The 25,056-nt window shown below is 41.6% G+C and overlaps 1 protein-coding gene across 5 annotated transcripts in view; it reads right to left on the bottom strand.

The window, feature by feature from the left end:
• Positions 1 to 25,056, bottom strand: part of BICD1 (BICD cargo adaptor 1) — a 209,663-nt gene that overhangs the window by 23,669 nt on the left and 160,938 nt on the right. For 3 of the 5 annotated variants that reach the window (XM_059682516.1, XM_059682519.1, XM_059682517.1), the window contains exons 6-7: positions 18,475 to 18,626; positions 15,260 to 15,467 (exon numbers count right to left, since the gene is read on the bottom strand). In XM_059682516.1, coding sequence (XP_059538499.1) covers positions 15,260 to 15,467; positions 18,475 to 18,626 — 360 coding nt within the window. Of the gene's footprint in view, positions 1 to 13,966; positions 14,161 to 15,259; positions 15,468 to 18,474; positions 18,627 to 25,056 lie in introns of those variants that run through there. The other 2 variants (XM_059682515.1, XM_059682518.1) reach the window with 2 other exon arrangements.

Below are 25,056 nucleotides of genomic sequence, written 5' to 3'. Positions count from 1 at the left end.
GAAGAAAATCATTATAACACATAACCCACATTTTTGGGGGAGAAACAATTCAGAAACCCCAAAACTAAACCAAGTGTTTCAAAATGTACTATGTCCTCATAAGCAAATTAAACCATAAGTATAGCCCGGCTAAAGGAAAAGCAATATGTTTAAATATTAAATATTTTTTTAAATCCAAGTTCACAGAAGGTGCTGATTCATTTTTCAAAGAAAAGAATAAGGACTTACAATGACAAGCTTTCTAATGTAAAAGTATTTGATTTGTAGAAATTTAACTGAAGCAATGCTATCAGGAATATATTTATTAAAGAAAATAAGATTCACCTCCAGTTTTACAGCCAACTTACCTCTTTTTGCTTGATGTCAAGTAGTGCATAAAAAGAGAAAAAAATGTATGTTTAACTGATTCTACTGTCATCACACAATGGCTTATTCTATAATTACCTACTCAGACTAAGCGACTATACTATACTTGTTTTCTCTAAGGATCCTATCAACGGAGGAGGAGCCAAGTCTGCCGGGAAAGCCAGAAATACGTATTTAAGATGAACTAAGCAACATCCGCCTTAGGAAGTCTGTGCCAGGGACCCGGGAACCTTTGGCCAGAGCAAATGGTGCCCCTTTCTACTCTAAATTTCCAATTTCATTTCTTATGATCCAAACTGATTACAGACTGGTTTTCAACTTTTTAGCAAGACATAATCTTAAGTGCAATAAAGAACTGAGAGGCGAGGCTCAGTTTAGAACAAAAAATTGACTCGATGAACAGCATTAGAGCAGCAAAACTAGTTCTTCACATGAGCTAAATGTATCTCCTTCAACTAAAAAATGTACCTATCTCATGTCCACGCAAAGTCGGTTAAGTTAAAATGACAGTCCGGTTCTAAATCCTTATCCTGCAAAATAAATGCATGTTTTCATATAAATCTTTAGTGAAAATACTTGAAGTCATCGAAGTCGGTTTTTTAATAAAGTTTTTATTTAAAAAAATCTGACTGACTGTACATCTTTACTGCCAATAAAAGACACTGATGACTGCAAGTTGCAACTATGAGCAAAAAAGCCCTTGCTTTTTAAAGTAATTATTATAATTATATTCTAAAAATATAATTATAGTCTAATCTAGTCTACCTTTCAAGAACATTCACTGACTCGTGCAATGACAGGAGAGGCGGTTCAAGAAGCCGTCCCTCGGAAGCGGATCTGAGCTGCGGGCGGGACACACCGCAGGACATAAGTCACCTAAGCACCACAGCAGAAGAGAGTATTGGGAGTCCAGGATGAGCAAGGCCAAAACAAACGTGGCTTTCACGTGTATGGCTCACCAAAACTTTGAATGTGTAATACATCAATGATTTTCTTTTTGGCTTAAAGGACAACAAAATTAATAATTAGATGAACAATGGAAAGGAGTAAAGTCAACCATTTTGACTTGTGCTTCTCCTTGCATGCCTTTCAGGCGTAACAAATACACCGTTCACAGACGACTAAAGAGAGGGGGCGCGGGGGAAGGGACAGAAAGCTGTGCGGCAGGAAAAGGAGAGGGTGGTGGGATGCTGCACTGCAGTGCACACAGCGCACTGTGACTCTTATCTGGTGGGTTAGCTGTACACGTTTATCACCAGGTCACTTTAAGCAGGTGTCAGCGCTAGGGAACTGCATTGTCACTTCATCGTTTAAAACAAAGGAACTGTTAGCAGCATAGCAAGTGCAAGCTTTCCAGGAGCAGAGGTCCTGCCTGTCATTCGCAAGGTGCTCACAGCCAGAAGTCAGCTCCTCCGCCAGGCCCTGCCCAGCGCCCTCGGAGCCAGGGGAGCTGCAGAACCAGGTGCAGCGCAGCGAGGAGAAGGGTGGGTTCCCAAGCTGTTTATTAACGCGCAGAAGAGTCTGGTTGGCAGCCGTGTTGGAGGGCACCAGAGAAGCGTTTCTGAATTAAATCAGCGGCCCCCGTATCCAGTGTAACAAACTAGGTCTAGGTTTGGAAACGGAAGCCCGTCGGTTTTGAGAAGGACACCAAAGTGTTAGCACACCGCAAGAAGTCAGCGTTCACGCAGAACACTGCTCTTTCCTGCCTGGTACAGTCAGTTCATGACACAGACATATTTTAAACTGTTCAAAAATATGTTAGATTACAGGGATTTTCCTTGATGGAAGGTATTCTATATGACGCTAAGATATTTTAGTATAGTTCTATTTAGAAACATGAGCTCCAGTCCCAATCATGGAGAGAAAATTTGTATTCATGGAATCAGAGAGTCTCAGAGTTGGGAGAAGGTCCTTCAGTATTTCTTCACTCAAGCTGTCCACAGATCCTTATAAATGTAAAGGGGATCCTTACAGCCATTAACCTAGAGATTGGCTTCACTGGGTGCCTATTGTGGCTTTTTCTTATTAGGTTTTTCTTAGTATTTTTTCTAGGTAGAAAAATTCCCTTTCAAATCTGCAGTTTGAATATAACAATCCAGAAAAAGCTTATAATCAGAGGGCTTCTTAGAATAGAGGTTGTTATGTAGTTGCATGAGCAAACAGTACGATACATAGACTAGTGCCAGTAGATTGGATTAAATAGTGTAAGCATAGCATAGAGCAGCGGTTCTCAACCTGTGGGTCGCGACCCCTTTGGGGGATGAACGACCCTTTCACAGGGGTTGCCTAAGACCATCGGAAAACACATATATAATTACATATTGTTTTTGTGATTAATCACTATGCTTTAATTATGTTCAATTTGCAACAATAAAAATACATCCTGCATATCAGATATTTACATTACGATTCATAACAGTAGCAAAATTACAGTTATGAAGTAGCAATGAAAATAATTTTATGGTTGGGGGTCACCACAACATGAGGAACTGTATTAAAGGGTCACAGCATTAGGAAGGTTGAGAACCACTGGTGCCATAGAGGGTGTGGACAGCCATTTCCCCCTGGAATACAATGAGGAGGAGGTCCCTGCTGTCTGCCAGACAGAGTACAGCATAAAACTCTTATTTTCATGGGGCTGGGGGCCCTTGGGATATAAGGCAAGGCCATGCCGATGGCAGACAGTTGTAGCACCTGATTCCCTGGCACAAAAGCTATCAAAGAAACTAAGGGTTAGGTTCTGTAAGTAACTGAAGTTTGGTAGAAAAAGGCTGTTCTGACTTGAGAATGGGGAACATACATAGGTAGAAGGTGGCGGGATAACATGTGCCATTTTTTAAAAATAAATGGAGCCTCTTTATTATTATGTTTTTTAGAGAAGAAGGGGAAAAGAGAGAGAGAGAGGGAGAAGAGAGGAGAGGGGAGGGGAGGGGAGGGGAGGGGAGGGGAGGGGAGGGGAGGGGAGGGGAGGGGAGGGGAGGGGAGGGGAGGGGAGAGAAACGTATCAGTTGCCTCCTGTACACACCCTGACCAGGAATTGAATCTGCAACCTGGTTATATGCCCTGATCAGGAATTGAACCCTCCACCTTTCTGTGCACTTGACAATGCTCCAACCAACTGAGCCACATTAGCCAGGCTGTGCAACTTTTAAATTTATAGTTTGGACTAGTTTGTCATTTGTGGGCAGAGTTGCTCTTTTTGGTGAAGTAGGAACTATGCTTTAGGAACCAACTCTAGAGGTCCCCGTCTCTTTCAGGTTTGCCATCTGTCTATCAATATTTTTCAGAGAGCCCGAAGGTGTTTTTCCAACCAGGTCAGGAAAGGAAGGTAGTTATTGCCTAGAATGTCTTGGGCCTTCCCATAGGTCTCAACGCCCCCAGACTTAGCCACCTTCTGGAGGCCTCTATCTTCAGCTAGTTAAAACCTTTAGTAAGTTAAGGTCTAGAATTGCACTGCCCAATACAGCAGCTACTGGCCAAATCTGGTATTGAGCACTAGAAACATGCTAGTTCAAACTGAGTATGCTGTAGTGCAAAATACACACTGAATTTCAAAGACTAAGAAGAACAGAATGTAACGTAGCTTAATAATTGCCACTCCCCCCTCCCCCATTGCATGTTAAACGGTAATATTATGGATATAATGTGTTAAATAAAAGATATTGTTAAAATTAGGTTCATCTGTTTCTTTTAATTTTTTTTCTCAAGTAGCTACTGGAGTATTTAAAATTACATATATAATTATCACACTATCTTTCTTCAGTCGGCAGGCCGACACTCTATCCACTGAGCCAAACCGGTTAGGGCACACTATCTTTCTATTGAATAGCTGATCTACAAGGTGAAACATTCCTATAGCTGTCATTTTATTATTTGGCAAGAAATATCTCTATTCTACACATGGAAATACTTAAAGCTTTCTTAAAGGGTTTAAGTATATCTTTCTCATTTTCCATAACTTCTGGTTAAAGATAAACAAAAGGATAAGCACTGATATGAATAAAAAGCCAAGATATGTTAAGTAAAAAAAATAGCATGCATAACAATGTTTGTGGTTGTGTCATTGTTATTAATACATACGTAAAATACATATCTGTGAGTATATATGTATTGATTTATATCTATCTATTTATGTAGGGAATGTTTCTGAAAGTATGCACAAGGTTGGCTGGACGCAGTTGTGGCATGAGAGCTACTTCCTCGTTGTATGCCCTTTGTACCTTTCGAATTTTTGAACCATCATCTACTGAAATATATTACTTAAAAACTACAAAAACATATAAAAAGGAATAAGATAAAAAAGGAAGGAAAGTTTATATATTTATATGAAACCTTTTACTCAACATTATTCATACATTTTGCCTCTAAAATGGATACTTTCTTATAATTGCCTTGATTTGGGGGCATGCATATATTACAACAACCAAATAAAGAAACTTCAAAATGATACATGCTGCCTGGACTAAATAATAAGAAAAATGAATAACTGACTTGAAAAATTGCAAAATGCAATTGTTATGTAGATTTTATTACATCACCTATATTAACCCATACCTGTATGAAGTATAGCATAGGGAATATAGTCAATAATCCTATCTAATAAAAGAGAAAAATGGTAATTGGCGTACGACGATACCCTTTTCATTGGCTAATCAGGGCTATATGCAAATTAACTGCCAACTAAGATTGGCAGTTAACTGCCAACAAGATGGCGGTTAATTTGCATATGTAGGCACAATGCAGGGAGGTGAAAGGGAAAGCAGGAAGAAGCCCCCTGCCACTGACAGTGATCAGAAACCCAGGGGGGAGCTAAGAGCTGGGGCCGCCTTTGCCCTGCCCCCCAGCCATGATCAGAGAATCAGGTGCCTTTGCTGCCCTGGCCAGTGATAGCAGGAAGTAGGGGTGGAGCCAGCAATGGGAGCTGGGCACGGTCGAAGCTGGCAGTCCCGGGAGCTAGGGGTCCCTTGCCTGGGCCTAAAGCGAAGCCCACGATTGTGGGGCCGCTGCAGCTGCGGGTCCCCGCTGCCTGGGCCGGACGCCTAGGCCAGAGGTGTTAGGCCTGAGCAGGGGTGGAGCCTGCAACCACGGGGAGCTGGGGGTCCCCTGCCCAGGCCTGACACCTCTGCCAGAGGCCTCAGGCCTGGTCAAGGGGCCGATCCGGTGATTGGTGATCGGAGGGTGATGAGGGTCAACTCCTGCTCGGAGGGTGATGAGGGTCAACTCCTCTGGCCAAGGCATCAGGCCTGGGTGGGGGGCAGAGCCGGGGATTGGGGGGATATGATGGTCCCCTTGCCCAGGCCTGAAGCCTGGGTCAGAGGCGTCAGGCTTGGGCGGGGGGTGGAGCAAGCGATCAGAGGGAGATGGGGGTCCCCTGCCCAGGCATGATTCCTGGGCCAGAGGCCTCAGGCCTGGGCAGGGGCCAGAGCCAGTGATCAGGGGGAGATGGGGGTCCCCTGTCCAAGCCTGACACCTCTGGCGGAGGCGTCAGGCCTGGGCAAGGGGCCGATCCTGCGATTGGAGGGTAATGGGGGTCAACGCCTGAGGGCTCCCAGTATGTGAGAGGGGGCAGGCTGGGCTGAGGGACACTCCCCCCCCTACACACACCCAGTGCACGAATTTCGTGCACCGGGCCCCTAGTATTGTAATAACTAGGTATGGTGCCAAGTGGGTACTACACTTACAGGGGGATCACTACATAAGTCATATAAACGTCTAATCAGTATGATGTACACCTGAAATTAATATAATATTGAATGTCAACTGTAATTGAAAAAAATTGGGGGGCGGGGAAACCAAAATTGTAAGAAATGTTTTTAAAATTCTGAAATACATTATTTATAACTCTTTACAACAGAACTACATGTATAAATGATAAACCACAACAAAGCCATACACTGTAGGAAATGTGGACCAATTACCAGTTAGTCAAAAACTTGAGGATCTCCTGTGTGTGAGGTACAGGGCAAGATCGTAGGGATTAAAAGACCAAGGAGGCAGGATTCCTGCTCAAAAGGAGCTTACAGATTCATGGAGTAATCTGATTAAGATGAACTGTGACTGCTGTCTGTCACAGGGCACAGAGGAGGAGCAACTAATTCTGCCTACATGAGGCAAGGAAACAGAAAAGTCTTCATAATCTTTAAGTATTTTTTCTTTAATATATTTTATTGATTTTTTACAGAGAGGAAGGGAGAGAGATAGAGAGCCAGAAACATCGATGAGAGAGAAACATCGACCAGCTGCCTCCTGCACATCTCCCACTGGGGATGTGCCCGCAACCCAGGTACATGCCCTTGACCGGAATCGAACCTGGGACCCCTCAGTCCGCAGGCCGACGCTCTATCCACTGAGCCAAACCGGTTTCGGCTTTAAGTATTTTTTTAATCCTCAACCATTTTTCCATTGATTTCCATATTTTTCCATTGCTATTTAGAGAAAGTGGAAGAGAGAGGGAAAGAAAGAGAGAAATATTAATGTGAGAGAAACACATCGATTGGTTGCCTCCTGCAGGACCCCTGACTAGGGCCTAGGGATACGTGTCCATGACCGGAATCAAACCTGGGACCCTTCAGTCCACAGGCCAACATTCTGTCCACTGAGCCAAACTGGCTAGAACTAATCTTTGTGTATTTACTTACACAATGATAAAACTGATATGTAAGACATACAGCTTAATCCTTTGCAATAGAAAATAAGAAAATCTTAAAAATTCAATATATTTTTTGTATGAAATTAGTTATCTGGATGAAAATCAAAATGTTCAGCAATATTTGAGGACACTTAGTATTTATCTAAACAAAGCAAATGTAGAGCTCTTTGAAAAGAAGTTAGATAAATTCCTGTATTTCTCAGTTTTCAATTAGGAATCTGTCACTACAGAGATGCTCAGAATCTAACGAAGAGACATCTCTCAGATGACATTCTTACATTCTTAACATGGCACATTGCAATGGAAGATCATTCTATACTAAAAGATTTCCTGTAAAAATGAAATTAATGCTTGAAGAAATACTGAAATACATGAAAGGAAATCTGAGGGTGTTGTCTCTTTCTACTGTAAAATGGATCATGGCTAACCCAGAGCAAGTAAGGAAAATACCCTTGCAGCATCTCTAATTTCTTAAAACTTGGAAATCTGATGTGATTTTTAATTGCATATTACACTGAGGCAAGATAGAAAAATGTATTCCTCTACACGTGGGTGGTAATTTTGTGAATTAATATTTTTAATTTTTGTTTTAGCAGATTCTAAACTCAGGGCAACATGCTCTAGCACAGGGGTGGGCAAACTTTTTGACTCGAGGGTCACAATGGGTTCTTAAACTGGACCGGAGGGCCGGAACAAAAGCATGGATGGAGTGTTTGTGTGAACTAATATAAATGCAAAGTAAACATCATTACATAAAAGGGTAGGGTCTTTTCTTTCAATAGTTTTATTCATTTCAAACGGGCCAGATCCAGCCCGCGGGCCGTAGTTTGCCCCCGGCTGCGCTAGCATCAGGAAATGCCCAGGGAAGAGCCCTGTGGAAGCCACATTAAAAGAAAATACCAACCTAAAAACTACAGATTTCAACAGAATACTGTTCACTCCTGCCTCTCCGAGAATTGAATCCTGTGGGAAAACAAAGTATAATGATATGGGGAACTGGGACACACATCAATGTAAAAGCCTCTATAGGATAATACTGTAGGGGGGAAACCCCATGGAGGTAGTCAGTTCAGAAAGTAAGTTCAAAGAGCATGGACTGAGCTCCTTCCACACACAAACACCGGAAGATGACGAAGCAGAGGCAGTTAGATGAGGCTGTGAGTGCCTGGGACACGCTGGCTTTCACACATAGTTGGACTTCTCTGACTTCAGATTCATGTAAACATTCACGCTCCTCACAGTTTTGATTCTGAGTTTCCGCCGCCTGTCATCTGCATGTTTCATTAATCTCTGCACATACTTCTTTACCTTTGGTGTTACCCACATCTAATCCATTCCCGCCTTGCTGTCAGGGTGATATTACTTGACAAAAATTTGGTCTTGCCCAGCCAGTGTGGCTCAGTGGTTGAGGGTTGACCTATGAACCAGGAAGTCATGGTTTGATTCCTGGTCAGGGCACGTGCCTGGTTTGCTGTTTTGATCCCCAGTGTGGGGCATACAGGAGGCAATCCATCAATGATTCTCTCTCATCATTGATGTTTCTCTCTCCCTCTCCCTTTCTCTCTGAAATCAATAAAGGTATATTTTTTAAAAATTTGGTCTTATGCTTAACACTCTGCCCACAGAATAAAGTCTGCTTTCACAAAACTGGCCTCTGTTTTCAGACCCCTGCCCACCTTTCCAGTCTCATTTCCCATCACCTCCAAGTCCTGCCCCAGTTTCTAGCCCCACGCTCATGGCCTTCGCACAAGTTGGCCTGCTTTCTTATAAGGCTTTTCTCCTGATCCACACCTGCACCCCTACTAGTTCTAGTCACCTTTCATGACCAGTGCTCTTCCAGGAGGATTCTCCCAAGCACCCTAACTCCTCTATTATCCCCAAAACATCCATTAACATCATTACTTATTTACCTATCTAACTCCCACACCAGATTTTGAGTTTCTTGAATAAAAGGGGTAGAGTTTTACTTGAATATCATTATCTCAAGAGCCAAGGAAAGGGCCTGACATATAGCAGGTGCTCATACATTTTGTTAAATTTTAACAAGTGAGTGAATGAGCAAATGGATTAATGAAGAAACAAACATAGCTTTGGCACATGGTTAAGAATATAGGTTTTACAATATAACAAACACATAAATAAATGTCTGCTTGTTCGAATGCAGTGATTTGTAAAGGCAACTTTCACTAATGAACATGTTCGTGTCTACTGTTGACTCCGCATCTAAAGGTGTGATTATGTACCCAAGGGTAAGACCTTCTGTTAGCTGCTTTAAAATCAGTAAAGTCTAAAATAGCATAGAAATATTTTTTCAGATTTCAAAACAATACCATTCTTTCCTACTGGTGATGTTGTCAGAGAAAGAGAGGGAGGAAAAGAGAGAAGTAGGAAAGGGCAGAGGGAATTGAAACCATACTAGGAAGGAAACATTCAGGAAGAAAAGCTCCTGCGTGGGAGACACAGTGTGAGAGTGAACTGCTTGGGCTATTCCCTCACAAAGAGAGCCCAAACTCGCTTTTGCAAGTCTGAGATTCCTTGTTCATCCTGTACAAACAATGCAGTTAGGTCTTTACTACAGAAGTAATATCACTTGCCTATGAATTACAGAGATACCTTGTACATATTCTGGTAGACCGCTTTTAATTATTGATTAAATGTGTGATTATTATTATGTAGGCCTAGGTGGTTAAGGCATTGAGATAAAATGTTGGCTACAGCATTTCATAGCCAATGATTTTATGAAGATACTAGAGGCCTGGTGCACGAATTTGTGCACGGGTGGGGTCCCTTGGCCTGGCTGCCAGTTGCGGCTCACCAGCCAGGGGGAGGGACCGTGGGAGGTTGGCCAGCTGCAGGAGGTTGGCTGTGGGAGCACACTGACCACCCAGCCGGCTGGGGGGAGGGACTGTGGGAGATTGGCCAGCCATGGGAGGTTGGCTGTGGGAGCGCACTGACCACCAGGGGGCAGCTCCTGCGGTGAGCATCTGCCTTCTGGTGGTCAGTCAGCGTCACAGCAACTGGTCGTTCAGTCGACCGGTTGTAACGGTCGCTAAGGCTTTTATATATATATAGATACTATCCGCTGCCTGATTGCAAACTCATTGGTGACGAGAGGGTTCCTTTTTTTTTAATCCTCACCCGAGGGTATTTTTTTCATTGCTTTTTAGAGAGAGTGGAAGGGAGAGAGGAAGGGGGAGGGGAGGGAGAGAGAGAGAGAGAGAGAGAGAGAGAGAGAGAGACAAACATCAATGTGAGAGCGACAGATCGACTGGTTGTCTCCTGAATGGTCCCTGCAACTTAGATATGTGCCCTTAACTGGGAATCAAACCTGAGACCGTTTGGTGGAGCCAACCGTCTCACCACTGAGCCATGGGGGCCAGGGCGGGTCCCTCTTGATTCCAGTGCATCAAAGCTGTTAGAGATGTGGGGGGACCTGGAGTTTGTACATCAGGATAAGGATAAAGTCAAGAATAAAAAAGCCAACAAGCCATGCGCAGAAACAGAATTTCAGAGGCCGAGGCAGCAGAGACTGAGCCAAAGCTAAAGGCAAGGGCCAAAATTTTCCTCTAAAAGGTTGTAAATCCATTAGTACAAAGTACTAATCAATTAGTACAAAACATTCTTCTAGTTTTTAAGATCCATGCCCCATCCTAGAGTTGATTCTCCAGAAATTGAGAAATTGTGCCTTGAAGAAGATGGGGCTTGCTGCTGACCATCTCATAGAAATATCTCTTATATATGGTAAATAATATTTTACATTCTGTGCCTTAAAATAGTTTTAAATATATTTTTATTGATTTCAGAAAGGAAGGGAGAGGGAGAGAGAGAAACAACAATGATGAGAGAGAATCATTGACCAGCTGCCTCCTGCATGCCTCATATTGGGAATCAAGACCTCAACCCAGGCATGTGCCCTGACTGGGAATTGAACCATGACTTCCTGGTTCATAGGTCAATGCTCAACTACTGAGCCATGCCAGCTAGGCTGTGCCTTAAAATTTTAACTGTGATTTATAGCTCTATCAATTCTTCATCCAAAGGAGCCAAACTAAATTAAGTTCATTTTATTGATTTAATTATTTCAATGATCCTCAATAGAAAAACAACCCATGTATGTGCTTATTAGACTAATTTAAATTACCTGAAAAGATACATTGAAAACACATTTTAGAAGACGAGGTTTACCAAAAACCATTCTGATAAATTAACAGTGAATTGTCCTTTAAAAATGATGACTATATATTGTTACTAGCCGTTAACTTTTATAATAATCAATAACATAAATTTACAAATAAAAAATACTCATAAAATTGATTACTTCCCATGGGTTTAAGATATTTCTTGCATAGAACCTAGGATTGGTTATATATGGCATATTTTTCTTTTCTCAGCCTAATTAAAATATTTTATATAGTAAAAACATCATAAATAATGTTTACTACATCTTACCCAATTTAGTTCAGTGTATGAAAAATAACATATAGTCAATAATGCAAATATTTTTATAAGCTACAATTTGGTATAGACAGTTACTCAGTTTCTACAGTAATTCATTTAACTGGAACCTTTTAGAAAATGCTGCTGGATTGATCTAAGAATTTATTAGGGGCGAATCTGGTTGATTTCATGATATACAATTGAAAATTACTTGGGATATATTAACAACTTTACTTACTCCCCACTTTTACCATTAACTTCAAATAAATTATTAAAAATAAAGTTTATCAAACATGATGATAATCTATTTGTTGTTATGAAAGTGCTTCTCTGGCCTAAGGGTGATTCTGAATTTCACATTATTTGTATCTTTAATCTTGCATATAGCAATAATTTCTAAGTACAAAGTCATTTTCTGGTTATTCTAAACTAAACAGTTTAAGACAACATAATGGTACTCTCATTCATGTATGTTTACTAGCCTTAGAGTTGCAAGATGTGTAAAGTGTGTATAAAGAATCAGACTGTGTGAAAATGAGAAAAATGTTTTGTGGGGATTTTAGTACATTGATACACCCTTTGTGACTGCAATATCAGAATGGAGCAAACACATACAGAAGTTCATACTATTAACCCAGTGATCTCACTCAAGAAAAAATTGAATCGATGAGGAGTGGGATGCATGAGGATATTCTCAGTGGTATTCTACAATATGATAAATAATGGAAAACTATCTCAGCGGTTAACAAGAGAGGAAGTAGTGATTAATGTGATAACATCTACATAAAATGTATGACACAACCTTTAAAAATAAGACTAGGCAGCATGGAAAAGCTTATGGTATAATGTTAATGGTTTCCACAATGTAATGACAATAACATAAAACATACATTCATGAATACAATGATCAAATAGCCATGTACAAAATGAAAAGTTATTGTTCATCTTTATTATTAATTTTTAATCATACTGAGATAACACCTTTCAAATTAAAATACTAGGCTTACTCACTAATTATATAATTTCTTTTCTAAGTTCTAGTAGACAGTGCTATTCAATCTATGAGGAACACTAAAAAGACCTGCGGGGTTTTATTCAAGTTAAGTGTCCTAATGGATCCTTACCACGTTGGTAATTCACAGGTACTTCAAGGTACATCCCAGTGGGGTCTAAAACAATAGGAAATGAGCTGTGGATGCAGAAACACCCACGGAGTTGTTGCCTTTTTTTTTTTTTTTTTTTTTGGATGTACATTTTGACTTTCAGGCTCTTCCAACTCATTGTCACTATCGGTTTCCTCAAACATTCTTGGAATGTTGAACATGTGCTGTAAATCTCCACACATCTTTTCATCCCAATCAGTAGGCTGCTTCATGAATCAGATAAGGAAAGTATTAGAGATCCAAAGGCTGAGGTTTCCAAAAAGCAATTAAGGTAAAATTGAAGTAAATTAAGTAGGAGTAAATTAATTAAATTAAGAAGTAAATTGAAGAAAGAAAGAAAAAAGCTGTGGCAAAGGTGGGAAACTCAAAGGCTACAGCAGGGACCAGATGGTAACAGAAACGCGTGCAGCAGGCTGGGTACAAGTGATAGGGAGGAGAGGGGCGGTGGCCACTGCAAAGCTGGCCCTGTTTAAGAGCAGCAACCAGTCCACAGTCCTAACAGGTTGCTGACATGCATGAAGCAGACCCAGGGCTGCCAGATATTCAGAATCGTTCCAGGGAGACCAGAAATGTAGATGCCCACGTGAAATCTCTGTGCTTCTGTTGACAACTAACTTAACTAGTTTTAACTTTTCATCCCCTGAAAAGCCAAATAATGGATGCCCTTGGGCTTGTTTTGTTCCACGGGCTTCCTTGTGTGCCCCCTCTGTTATCTTTATTTGCCAGAAGTCACATTTTCAATCGAGGCCCTTCACAGGCCAAAGAAAAGGAAAAAATGCAAAGTGGTGAAGCTGTAGTAACTTGTGAGCATATGGGCTCGCAAACGGCAAGAACATGACCGTAAGACTTGAATGTTCCTGAGGAGCAAAACCTCGGGGGATTTTACTTTTATTTGTCTGTAATGATTGAGGAAACATTCTGAGTCACTACAAAAAGGAAATTAGCCCCGACGGCTGTTTGTTAAAAATGATCAGACCGAAACGACAAATTTTGACCAAGATGGAATTGCTAGGAGCTACCAAATGGCAAACAGGATGCAGGCGTGTGTCCTGCCTGGCACCAGCCTGCGGCAAGTTTCCGGTTACCTATCCTGTTCCTTCCAACTCTCATTTTCCATCCTCGGCGGCTAAAAGCAAGTCCCTGGAGACTCGTAAGGACGGGTGGTCTGGCCGAGGAAAGGAGGACCCAGGAGGCTACGTGTAAAGGTGTTCTCTCAGTGGAGAGGTAGGAACTTCCCCGTCATCAAAGTGAGGCTCTGCGGATGGGTGGGCGGGAGTGGCTGGAAGGGAGGGGAGAGCTGTCTACTCAACTCATCATTTGCGTCACATGCACTCAAGGAAAAAATGTTTACCTGGTGGAGCCACCGTTAACCTTTTTTCCTTGCTGAGCCGGTGCCCTTGGATGAATTCACTCATGGAAGGGGGGCCCTTCAGAAGAAATGGCTCTGTGGAGGTGGGGTCAGGGGGGACTCTTAATAAAGGCTGTAGGTAGGGAGCCCCTGGAGTCCTGGGACGGCTCTGATCACAAAGGGAAGGTGAGAATTGTCTTGCAGGAGATCCAAGAAAATACATATAGGAAACAAAAGAGTTTTACTTTAATTACCTTTCAAAGCCTCACCAGTGACAACATTACTTATATTGGCATTTAATTTTTTTTAACATGTAAATCAAGATTTTTTTATTTTATTTTTTTTTTGCTAATGGCTTCGTTTCCACACCAGGATACAACCCCATTTAGAAACTGTATTGGAAACTGCGAAAGAGATTTATTATAGTTAGTTTGAACCACAAGTAAGAAAATATGGATATAATTTGATTTCTTACTGAAAGCTCCTAAAACAAAAGTCTTACTATTAACTGAAAAATAGAGGGTAAGTAATTCAACATCCAGGACTCTGGGGGAAAAAGGTCAGAAAAGCCACTGACGACCTTACAGGTGATTTCTTGGAACAATATTCACATACCAAATGAAAATGCACAAAAACCTGCTTTAAAGAAAAGGATTCTACACATTCCATCCCACTTTACCTAAATGTAGACATCGCCTTTGGTCAGCCATCAGTTTTGGTAACACAAACAAAAGTTCCCTCAGAGAACATATCCATAGCCTTGTCCCATTAAAGAGAAGCTGCTAAAAGCACCATTACCAGAGGTACAATGATTTTTAAAATGACCATCCATGTAAAATACAGCATCCTTTTTAATATCCATCTTTTATCTGCCAATTTTTAGGCTGGAGGTAAGGGAGAGGTATATTTGTGTGTATAAGGAACAGCAAAAATGTTGACAGACACAAAAGTTATTTTATGGTTACTTAAGAGGTGGGTGTGAGGGACAGAAATAAGTAAATAAATATAATTATCAAACGTTTTTGATTTTTAAAAAAACCAACATTAGCAAGGCCCATTTATACACCCACTCCCAGTTTTTCTCTTCCTTCCCTTCCTCCATCCTCCACAACAAGAACACATCAATTTTTGCAGTTAACTAACATCTGGCCACTGCACCACACTATGAAGATTGCTGCATGCATACCTTTTCCTCTGAGTGCCACTGCTGCCCCGAATGATGGGTGTCTGTGGGCCCTGACTATGCAGGAGGTAAGTGTCTATGGTGGGCACGATGCCTGAGGCCTCCCCACTTACTTTAGGGCTGCCGATCTTGCTCTTTCCAAATTTGCCTTTGCTGCGTCTCGACTGCTCATGATCAAATTCTAAGTCCTCCAGCCGCTGGGTCAGGGCGAGTTTTTGCTGGATAGCCATTCGTAACAAAGTATTTAGAGTCTTCTTCTCGTCCTCTGCGGCTGCTAACTGTCTCTGCATCTCATCCAACTGTGTGACATACTCATCACATCTGGAACCAAAACAGAAACATGGTCAGGAGAAAAACCTGGGCGAAACTGAAGTCGGATTTCAATGAAAAAGGAATGGATTTTACTGGAACACACTGGTCTTCTTAGAGCAGAATCAAGGTAACCTACTCGAGCAGAAAATTAGAAACAGTAGAACAGATTCCATAATTGATGGTTCATCATGGAGTACATATGAGGACATTCTTTTTTTTAAAAAAAATATTTTTTATAGATTTCAGAGAGGAAGGGAGAGAGAGAGAGAGATAGAAACATCAATGATGAGAGAAAATCATTGATCAGTTGCCTCCTACACTCCCCCTACTGGGGATTGAGCCACAACTGGGGCATCGAACGGTGACTTCCTGGTTCATAGGTCAACACTCAGCCAAGGAGCCACACTGGCTGGGCTGGGGACATTCTTAGTAGGTGACGTCTTAAACCCCTTATTGTGGGGGCTGCTGCATGGTGGCACAGGATTAAGCAGGAAAGTCTCGGGCAGCGTGCATAGCATCTCGGGTGAGTTACAGGTGGCTTTTTCTATTATATGATGTGTTCTTCGGAGGAGTGTGACAAGTTTGTTATAGGCTGGCTATGCCTGTAGCATGCAAAAGAATAATAATGTTTGTAAAGAAAACATTTCCTTCTTTATCTATATTTATAGGTTCTATTTTAATAACTTTTTAAAAAATATATTGTATTAATTTTTTTACAGAGAGGAAGGGAGAGGGATAGAGAGCCAGAAACATCGATGAGAGAGAAACAATGATCAGCTGCCTCCTGCACACTTCCCACTGGGGATGTGCCCGCAACCAAGGTACATGCCCTTGACTGGAATCAAACCTGGGACCCTTGAGTCCGCAGGCCAACGCTCTATCCACTGAGCCAAATATAGGTTCTATTTTAATTGAATATAGATTGCAGCTGCCACTGCAAGCAGATTTGTTTGAATTAGAAACCTGAGTCTTTTCAATGATTTCTCAACCAGATGATTAAGCAATAAGTGTCAAAGAAAGCCAAGATGAGCCTAGGATTTGTGCTGCAGCAGGAAGGTATGCTCATTGGTCTTTTATCCCCATCAAAAGTAAAACCTGAGCACACATACAGTTGGGAGAAAGAATCCTACATAATAAAAGCGTAATATGCTAAGTGTTCGACCTATCAGTTGAGTTCGGTCAACCGCTTGACCAGTCGCTATGATGTGCACTGACCACCAGGGGGCAGACACTCCGACCAGTAGGTTAGCTTGCTGCTGGGGTCTGGCTGATTGGGACTGGGAGAGAGGGTCGGACATGCCCTGGAGCCCTCCTGCGGCCCCTCCCCACCAGCCAGCCCCCATAGCCCCAATCGGGACTGGACAAGATGGCCCAGATTGCAGGCCAGGCTGAGGGACCCCACCCATGCACGAATTTGTGCACTGGGCCTCTAGTTATTCACATAATTAGAGTTTTTTTCTGAGTTTATTTACCCACTAAGATAATAATAACAAGTACTTTTTATGTACCAATAGCTAGTTAATGACTTTGTGGAGTAATCCAAAATGTATTGTACACACTTTGCAATCAGCACAAACCTTATGGCATTTTAAAGAAAAAAACAGACCCTATAGTGAAAGAACTTGAGATCTGGGTGGGTCCCCATTTTCTTTAACCTTGAATGTCAAGAAACATGTAGCAATATCATAAGAAAATCCAGGGCTTAATAAAATACAATGTGAATTTCAGGATCCTGGATTTATTTTAATTGGTTAGATAACAATATTTTTAAAAATACTATCGAGTAAATAAGGCAATTACTACCCCCAAAATAAGACAAATTTCTGTGAAAATGCTCTATATGGGGGAACTAATTCTTATATAAACCAGATTCAGACTTTTAATGTCCTTTTAAAAAGGTTTGATTTCTTTTTCAAAGAGGAAATTTGTGTTCTTGATTCTGCACATCATCCTGATTGGTTTCTTTCATCAGTAAGGGGTATGTGTACCATCTGAATTCTCTATCCTGCCTCCTCTCACAGTGGCCAGAGGAGCATTTATTCTCCCCAAACTCATATGCTTCAGTTCCCCACACCCCTGGGGTCCATCGGGCACTCAGCCTCCTCACTGCCATCTCTGAGAGTCAATCACAGAGTACGAGCTTGAGCCTTTCTCTCCTGACACCCCAAGAAAGCTGGATAGATTCCCAGGCTCAGCCCAGGAGTTTGTTTTATACTTATATCAGCTACATGTAAATTATTTAATGAATCTGCAAATAAAGGCATAGTGATGCTTTGTGAACTTTGTATCAAGTTTGCATCATATAAAATATATAACTGTTTTTATTTTGGCAATAAATTGTGACAGCAAAAAAAAGGTCACATATTGAGAATCTCAGGATTTCAAATGCCTTGAATCAACAGATTCTTAATAATCACTTCAAGTTTAAAAACAAAATACAGTTGCACCACATAATGAAGGGAGGTGGGAGGGTAGTAATTAATAAGTATCTAATTACTTGGGCAATGTCAAAATTTGGTAATATAATTACACTTTAAAAGTTATATTTTCATCAGTGTATTTAAGTCTAAGTAATTAGCTGGTATGATGAATATTAATCTTCACTATAATGGTATCTTTCTCATACAATATTTATTAATGATAAGCACTTTGGTGATAGTGAATTTCAGTGGTGATAATATTTAGCTACTTTAGCAAGTAGGACTTTTCCCCTTGTTGGAGATTTCTTTTGTGTGTTCTAATTCTTTTGGGTACATAAGTTCTATTGTAAATATAAAAAAATAGAAAAAATGTCTCTTGTATTAATATTTAAAAATACTTCTGTGTAAAGGAATTGCTTGATCCAGTGTGTCTAGTAGAGGGCTCTGGAAAACAGCACGAGAGCTCATATCAGGTTTGTCAGAGTGGAATCTCTCTTGTGTTCACAACTTACACTCAGGATGCAGGAAGATACCCATGTGAATTTCAAAGTCTTCCCCCATGTACCACACCTAATCTTGGAAGAAAAAACGATTACCTTGTTGCAAACATTGCTCTCAGGGATGAGAAAGTTGCTGCATCTTCTTTCAGAGCCTTCAGTTCATTTCTAAGTTTCGTCATCGTTTCAGTCACCATTGCTTTCTCATTTTCATATTTGTTCTTGAGATTAGCTAGTGCCACCTCAGCTGTCTAAAGTGGAAAAATCACAATGCTTACAACTTTCATATCAGGAAAATCTATCACAGAGATTTCTTCATGCTGGGAATATTACTTTCTTTCATAAACGGAGGTTAAATGGACTTGGTTATCCTATCTAGTAATAGACAAACATGGTAATTGACTGTACCTTCGCTACGTCTTCCATTGGCTAATCAGCACGATATGCAAATTAACCCAACCAAGATGGTGGCCGGCAGCCCCGCAGCTGAAGCGAGCAAGAGGCTTGCTTGCTCCAGTGATGGAGGAAGCCAATGTTCCCCGCCTGCTGCGACCCGGCTCTGAGCTCTGAAAGCAACAAAGTTTCAATTATAGAAGCTAAACAAACGCCAGGTACCTGCTTTCAGCAGGCCATAGCCTCAGAGCTGGAGCGAGCAGGAGCCGGCTCTCAGCTCCAGTGACGGCAACAAAGTTTCAATTATAGAAGGTAAAAAAATCCCAGAATAAAAAAGAAAAAGAAAAAAAGGAGAGACTGGGAGCTTCAGTCACCGGCCAGCCTGAAAACAGCCCTCAGCCCCTCACCCAGACTGTCCAGGCACCCCAGTGGGGACCCCCACCCTAAAGGGGGTGTGGCCAGCTTGAAAAAAGCCATCAGCCTCTCATCCAGGCTGGCCAGGCACCCAAGCGGGACCCCCACCCTGATCCGGGACACCCTTCAGGGCAAACCAGCCGGCCCCCACCCATGCACCAGGCCTCTATCCTATAGTAAACGGGTAATATGGAAACTGACCCTAACAGCAGGACTGGGAAAGACTGATCACTATGACACACACTGACCACCAGGGGGCAGATGCTCAATGCAGGAGCTGCCCTCTGGTGGTCAGTGTGCTCCCACATGGGGGAGCTCTGCTCAGCCACAAGCCAGGCTGATGGCTGCCAGTACGGTGGTGGTGGTGGGACCCCCTCCTGCCTCCTCAGCAGCGCTAAGGATGTCTGACTGCAGCTTAGACCTGCTCCCTGCTGGCAAGTGGACATCCCCCGAGGGATGCCAGGCTGCCAGAGGGATGTCTGATTGCCAGCTTAGGCCCAATCCCCTGGGGAGCAGGCCTAAACCAGTATGTGGTCATCCCCCGAGGGGTCCCAGACTGTGAGAGGGCACAGGCTGGGCTGAGGGGCACCCCCTGCCCCGAGTGTACAAATTTTTGTGCACTGGGCCTCTAGTATTTTATATAAACAGGTATGTATTTTGGACGTAAGGCAGTTTTCCTTTAATGTCAAAACGTGTTGTGAATCCATGTGGTGAAATTGCCCTAGAAGCCAGCCATGAACCTGAGTCAGTATTAAGAGCAAAGGCAATGATAGTTCAGTAAATATTTAATGCAGATAGTTGAGAGTGTAGGGTTTTCATGCATGAAGAAGCCAAAATGAAACTTTACACAAGAAGAATTTTATCAAGGAAAAGTTAGGGGAAAAGTACTGCTTCCAACTGAGATGTAATAGAACTCAAATTTCTTGTGTCACCTGAGTTCTGTGGGCCTGAAACAAGCAGAATAAAAGATGTAGGCCAAGCATGTCAAACTTGCAGCCTGCAGGCTGCATGCAGTCTACAACAAATATTTTTGCGGCCCAGCCAATATAACAGTATGTAAGAAACGTTTTAATAAAAATTCCGTAACTTAATTTTTACAATATGCTGTTATACATGATTGTTAATAAAGAACTGCAAAGTTGGCTGACTGATTACTATAATCGTGTCTCATTCATTTCCCTTACACACCTTAAGTGTAGGCGCACCATTTCTCTCCACTAATACTAGCAGCGAATATTTTAGCAGCTGATTGCTATGTCATAGTCTTGGACTGACTTGTGCACAACAGGAAATATTTCACTTTTGGAGAACAAGAAAAGTAGGATTATTTGCATTATGCTTATTAATTTGTGCAGTTATTCAGTGTCTGGTAAGTTAATGTTCAAAAAAATATTAATTTTTATTAAAATGTTCTATTATTTTATGCTAACGATTACTCATTTATTTCAGCCCTTTGTAGTCAGCATATCTCTATTGAAACAAACTGATGTTTCTATGAAAATTGAAGCTTTTGTTTTTTTGTGGCCCACATAAACTTAAACCTTATTTGGCCTGTGTTAGCCTTTGAGTTTGCTATGCTTGATGTAGTCCATTGCAATTTATGATGACTACATAAACTATCAATCCATATTTTATGTTTAAGGAAAAAAAATAACAAAGAACCAATGATTTCTGATGCCTTTGCATACAAGTTCTTCAAAACAGTGAACTATAGTCAAAATTAATAATCAAATTTTAATAATCAGATAACAATAAAAATAATCAAATTTGAATAGTCAAATTTAAGTCTTCACAATCCCCATAAAAGCAAAAATTCCAAAATGGTGAATGAATTGAAATATTTATTTGAATTTGGGCATGTCTGAAGTTCTAAGAATAAGTAGTGTTTCAAATTGAGAACTAGCTTGACACATGGCAGGAAGTAAAACTTAAAATTATGTTGAGTGAATCTATTAATTGCCGGGGTCCAACCCCAGCAGGTCCAGGGCTTCCCAAAGGTGTGGACGGAGTTGGTGAAGAAGGAATGACACAGAGACAGCGTTCAGTTGATCAGCAACCTAGCCAGGATCTCTAGCCCGGATCTCCAGAGAGGTTCTGCTTCGGATCTCCAGCGAGGTTCTGTAGCCATGTTCCCTCGCTAGGTTCTCCAGCCAGGTTCTGTCCAGGCTCTCCAGTCAGGTTCAGTGTCCAGGTTCCAGTCAGGTTCTCCTGCCAATCTCTGTAGTCAGGTTCAGTTCAGGATCCCTTGCCATGTTCTCCCGCTAGGCTCTGTCTCTAGGCTCCGAGGCCAGTCCCTCTCCAGGATCCTCCGGCATGCTCTCTCCAGCAAAGTTCTTCTGTCTCTAGGCTCCGTGTAGGTTCTGTCTTCTTGATTCTGTTCTAAGTTCTGAGTGTTTCTGTCTTGTTACAACTGTATTTATACCAGTTGATTCAATCCTATCAATCTCTATTACAAAGGTTAGGGCGTTTCTTATCTCCATTCCAGGGAGAAAAGATTATGTAGTTTAAGCATGATTGTTCGTAGTTAAAGGGATTAATTACCCGCCTGGCACGTAGTTGAGGGATTTTATTCCCTCCCTAACTTCAGGGGAAAATCCCTACCTGGGGATTCAACCGTTCTCGGAGAGGTGACCTTGGTTAAAACACAGCGCCAAGAAGGTGAGCAAACATATTAAGAACCGTATGCCATATATGCCAGGTCCCTTGAAACAGCAAGGATGGACCGGCTCCCGGCAAATTCCCCCTTTTTTATTTTTTAAAAGCAAGCATTAAAAAGAAAAACCTGAAACGCTCTCTTGTATCCATTTTAAGAGTAGGATTGGCGCTTTCTGCTATTACCTGAGTCCTGATCTATCACCCCAGGGAGAGCTTGCCAATCCTGCACTTTCCCGGGGTGGAAAGGCTGCAGTGGGGTTAAGGATAAGGCTCCTTGGGCCTACCTTCTCCCATGCCTCTACATTTACCTTTCTGGCACCTTTCCTTCCTCAGAAAAGCATGGACGTATTTCTTGTATAAAATGTTCTGTCTGACTGGGAGTAACCTTAATTCCTCTGCTAACAAGCATATATGTTAAAAGATCAATACGGAGTCTTTTTTCTTTAGACTCAGTATGGCACATCTTCTTAATCTAAAGATCAATACAGAGTCTTCTTTCTTTGGACTCAGTATGGCACATCTTCTCAATCTAAGAATCAATACAGAGTCTTCTTTCTTTGGACTCAGTATGGCACATCTTCTCAATCTAAGTTCTGTACTATCCACCTTCTTACCCTATTTATCCTCTATAGGGGGGTCTGTAGCACCCTGGTGGAGTCCTATCCGTCCCGAGTGTGGGGGTTTTCAAGGGGGGGGGGGCTTACCTAAGGGAATCCTGTTCCAGGGATTCCCAAAGGTGTGGACGGAGTCGGCGAAGACTATCCACCCTCTTCCTACAGTGGAGTCCGATCCGTCCCGAGAGTGGGGCTTACCTAGGGGTCCCTGTTCGGGCGCCATATGCCGGGGTCCAACCCCAGCGGGTCCAGGGGTCCTCAAAGGCGTGGACGGAGTCGGCGAAGAAGGAATGACACGGAGACAGCGTTCAGTTGATCAGCAACCTAGCCAGGATCTCCAGCCAAGTTCTGGTCTCGATCTCCAGAGAGGTTCTGCTGCTTTGGATCTCCAGCCAGGTTCTATGTCCATGTTCTCTTGCTAGGTTCTCAAGCCAGGTTCTGTCTGAGATCTCCAGCCAGGTTCGGTCACCAGGTTCTAGTCAGGTTCTCTTGCCAATTTCTGTAGTCAGGTTCAGTCCAGGATCTTTTGCCATGTTATCTCGCTAGGTTCTGTCTCTAGGTTCTGAGGCCAGTTTCTGTCCTGGATCTTTTGCCATGTTCTCTCCAGCGAAGTTCTTCTGTCTCTAGAGAACGTTCTTGGTAGGTTCTGTGTTCTAAGTTCTGAGTGTTGCTGTCTCGTTACATCTGTATTTATACCAGTTGATTCAATCCTATCAATCTCTATTACAAAGGTTAGGGCGTTTCTTATCTCCATTCCAGGGAGTAAAGATTATGTAGCTTAAGCATGATTGTTCATAGTTAAAGTGATTAATTACCCGCCTGGCACTTAGTTGAGGGGTTTTATTCCCTCCCTAACTTCAGGGGAAAATCCCTACCTGGGGATTCAACCTTTCTCGGAGAGGTGACCTTGGTTAAAACACAGCGCCAAGAAGGTGAGCAAACATATTAAGAACAGTATGCCATATATGCCAGGTCCCTTGAAACAGCAAGCATGGATCGGCTCCCGGCAATTAATGAAATGAATGTATATTTAGGGACTGTCTGTTAGGTGCATAGCACATGGTATGCATATAGAAGCCAAACTGGAAACATACAATTTTTACAAACTGCTAACTACAGCTTTCAGGCTGTGTAAAAATATTCAATACTAATGAAAAAGTCCCTTACTAATGAAAAAAAATCCATTACTAATATGATTTCCCAGGAAGACTACCCTGGTTTTTAACATTTCTTTTTGTGCTTGAAATGGACTTCAGTTTTCTTAAGCAAAGCACAACTTCTATGGAGGTAAATGGATTCTTTTTTTAATTAAAGCAATGTTGCGATGGGGTAGTTTGCTCATGTTTTGATTATAAAGTAGTTCCTTTGATTGAATTTAAATTCAAATTTAAATGAGAAATTACTCATAAAATAGTTCAATATGCCCTGTAGTGCTATCACTTAGTGGAATCTTCAGAAATATTATAAATTCAGAAAATTGTCTGGAATGCAGAAGTTGACCTGGGGAAATGGCCGTTTTAAATTTTTAAAAATAAATTATACACATATTCATTTAGAACAGATAGTTAAATTTAAGTTGTGCAAATGCAGATGCAACAAATTTGTAAGCATATGGAACCATGTGGTCAGTTAACTAAGGAGAGTTGAGTGGCAAGGGTGAGTGGGGGGAACGACAGAAAGACAAGATCTGAAATAGAAGTACAAAGTTATTTATTATTTGTGAGAAATGCCCCCAAAGAATTCAGCATTGTTGATTTATTTGTCCACAGACTGTACAACACTTTTTCAGAATTAAGTAATTCTAAGTGTTTATATATAACCCATTAGTACATTTTTGGCATCAGCAGCATTTGCTATATCCTTCAAACACTCCCAAAGTGTACTTTCTAAATAAAAATCTTGTTTCTAGCCACAGAGACCTTCAAAATCACTCTTTAAATATATCTTTCTATTCTGTGCTTCTACCGCCTACTGTTCTTTCTGTCTGGAATTATTTCCTCCTCTTCTAGAAAACAACTCCTCATCCTTTAAGAACAGACACAAGAATAATTCCTTCTATGAAGTTTTCTCGAACTCTTCTAAAAGACATTAGTTACTTCCTCTGCAATGTTCCCATAACTCAATTACAGCATGGATAACATCAAACTGTAATTATGTTTCTATTCTGACTTCCCCACTGGTCTGTGAGTCCTCCTCTGGGGGGGGGGGGGGCGGGGAGGGGCGGAGGAGGGGGGGCCGGGGCAGGGACCATGGATGAGTCTTTGAATCTTTAGCATCTAGCACAGTTTAGTACACAGATGGTACTTCATAAACATTTGCTTGTTCATCAGAAGACACTGTGCTTACAAAAAAAAATCCAAAAGTATATTAAAAGACTCATAGAGAGTACAGAAAACTATTTTAAAATAGAAAATTCCTTTTCCTATATCACAGAATTCTCACCTTAGCCTTAATAATTTACATTCCACATGCAGAAATATAATGAATGTCACCTGTAGACACTTGAAGCTATTTATGGCATATATGCATCACAGCAATAGGCCCAACATCATTAAAATGTAAACTAAATGCATGGCTAGAAATGCGTTCTCATTTAATTTACTGA

The sequence above is a fragment of the Myotis daubentonii genome, chromosome 2 (genome assembly GCF_963259705.1).
Source record: "Myotis daubentonii chromosome 2, mMyoDau2.1, whole genome shotgun sequence".
Taxonomy (NCBI): Eukaryota; Metazoa; Chordata; class Mammalia; order Chiroptera; family Vespertilionidae; genus Myotis; species Myotis daubentonii.
This window is presented reverse-complemented; position numbering and strand designations above follow the sequence as displayed.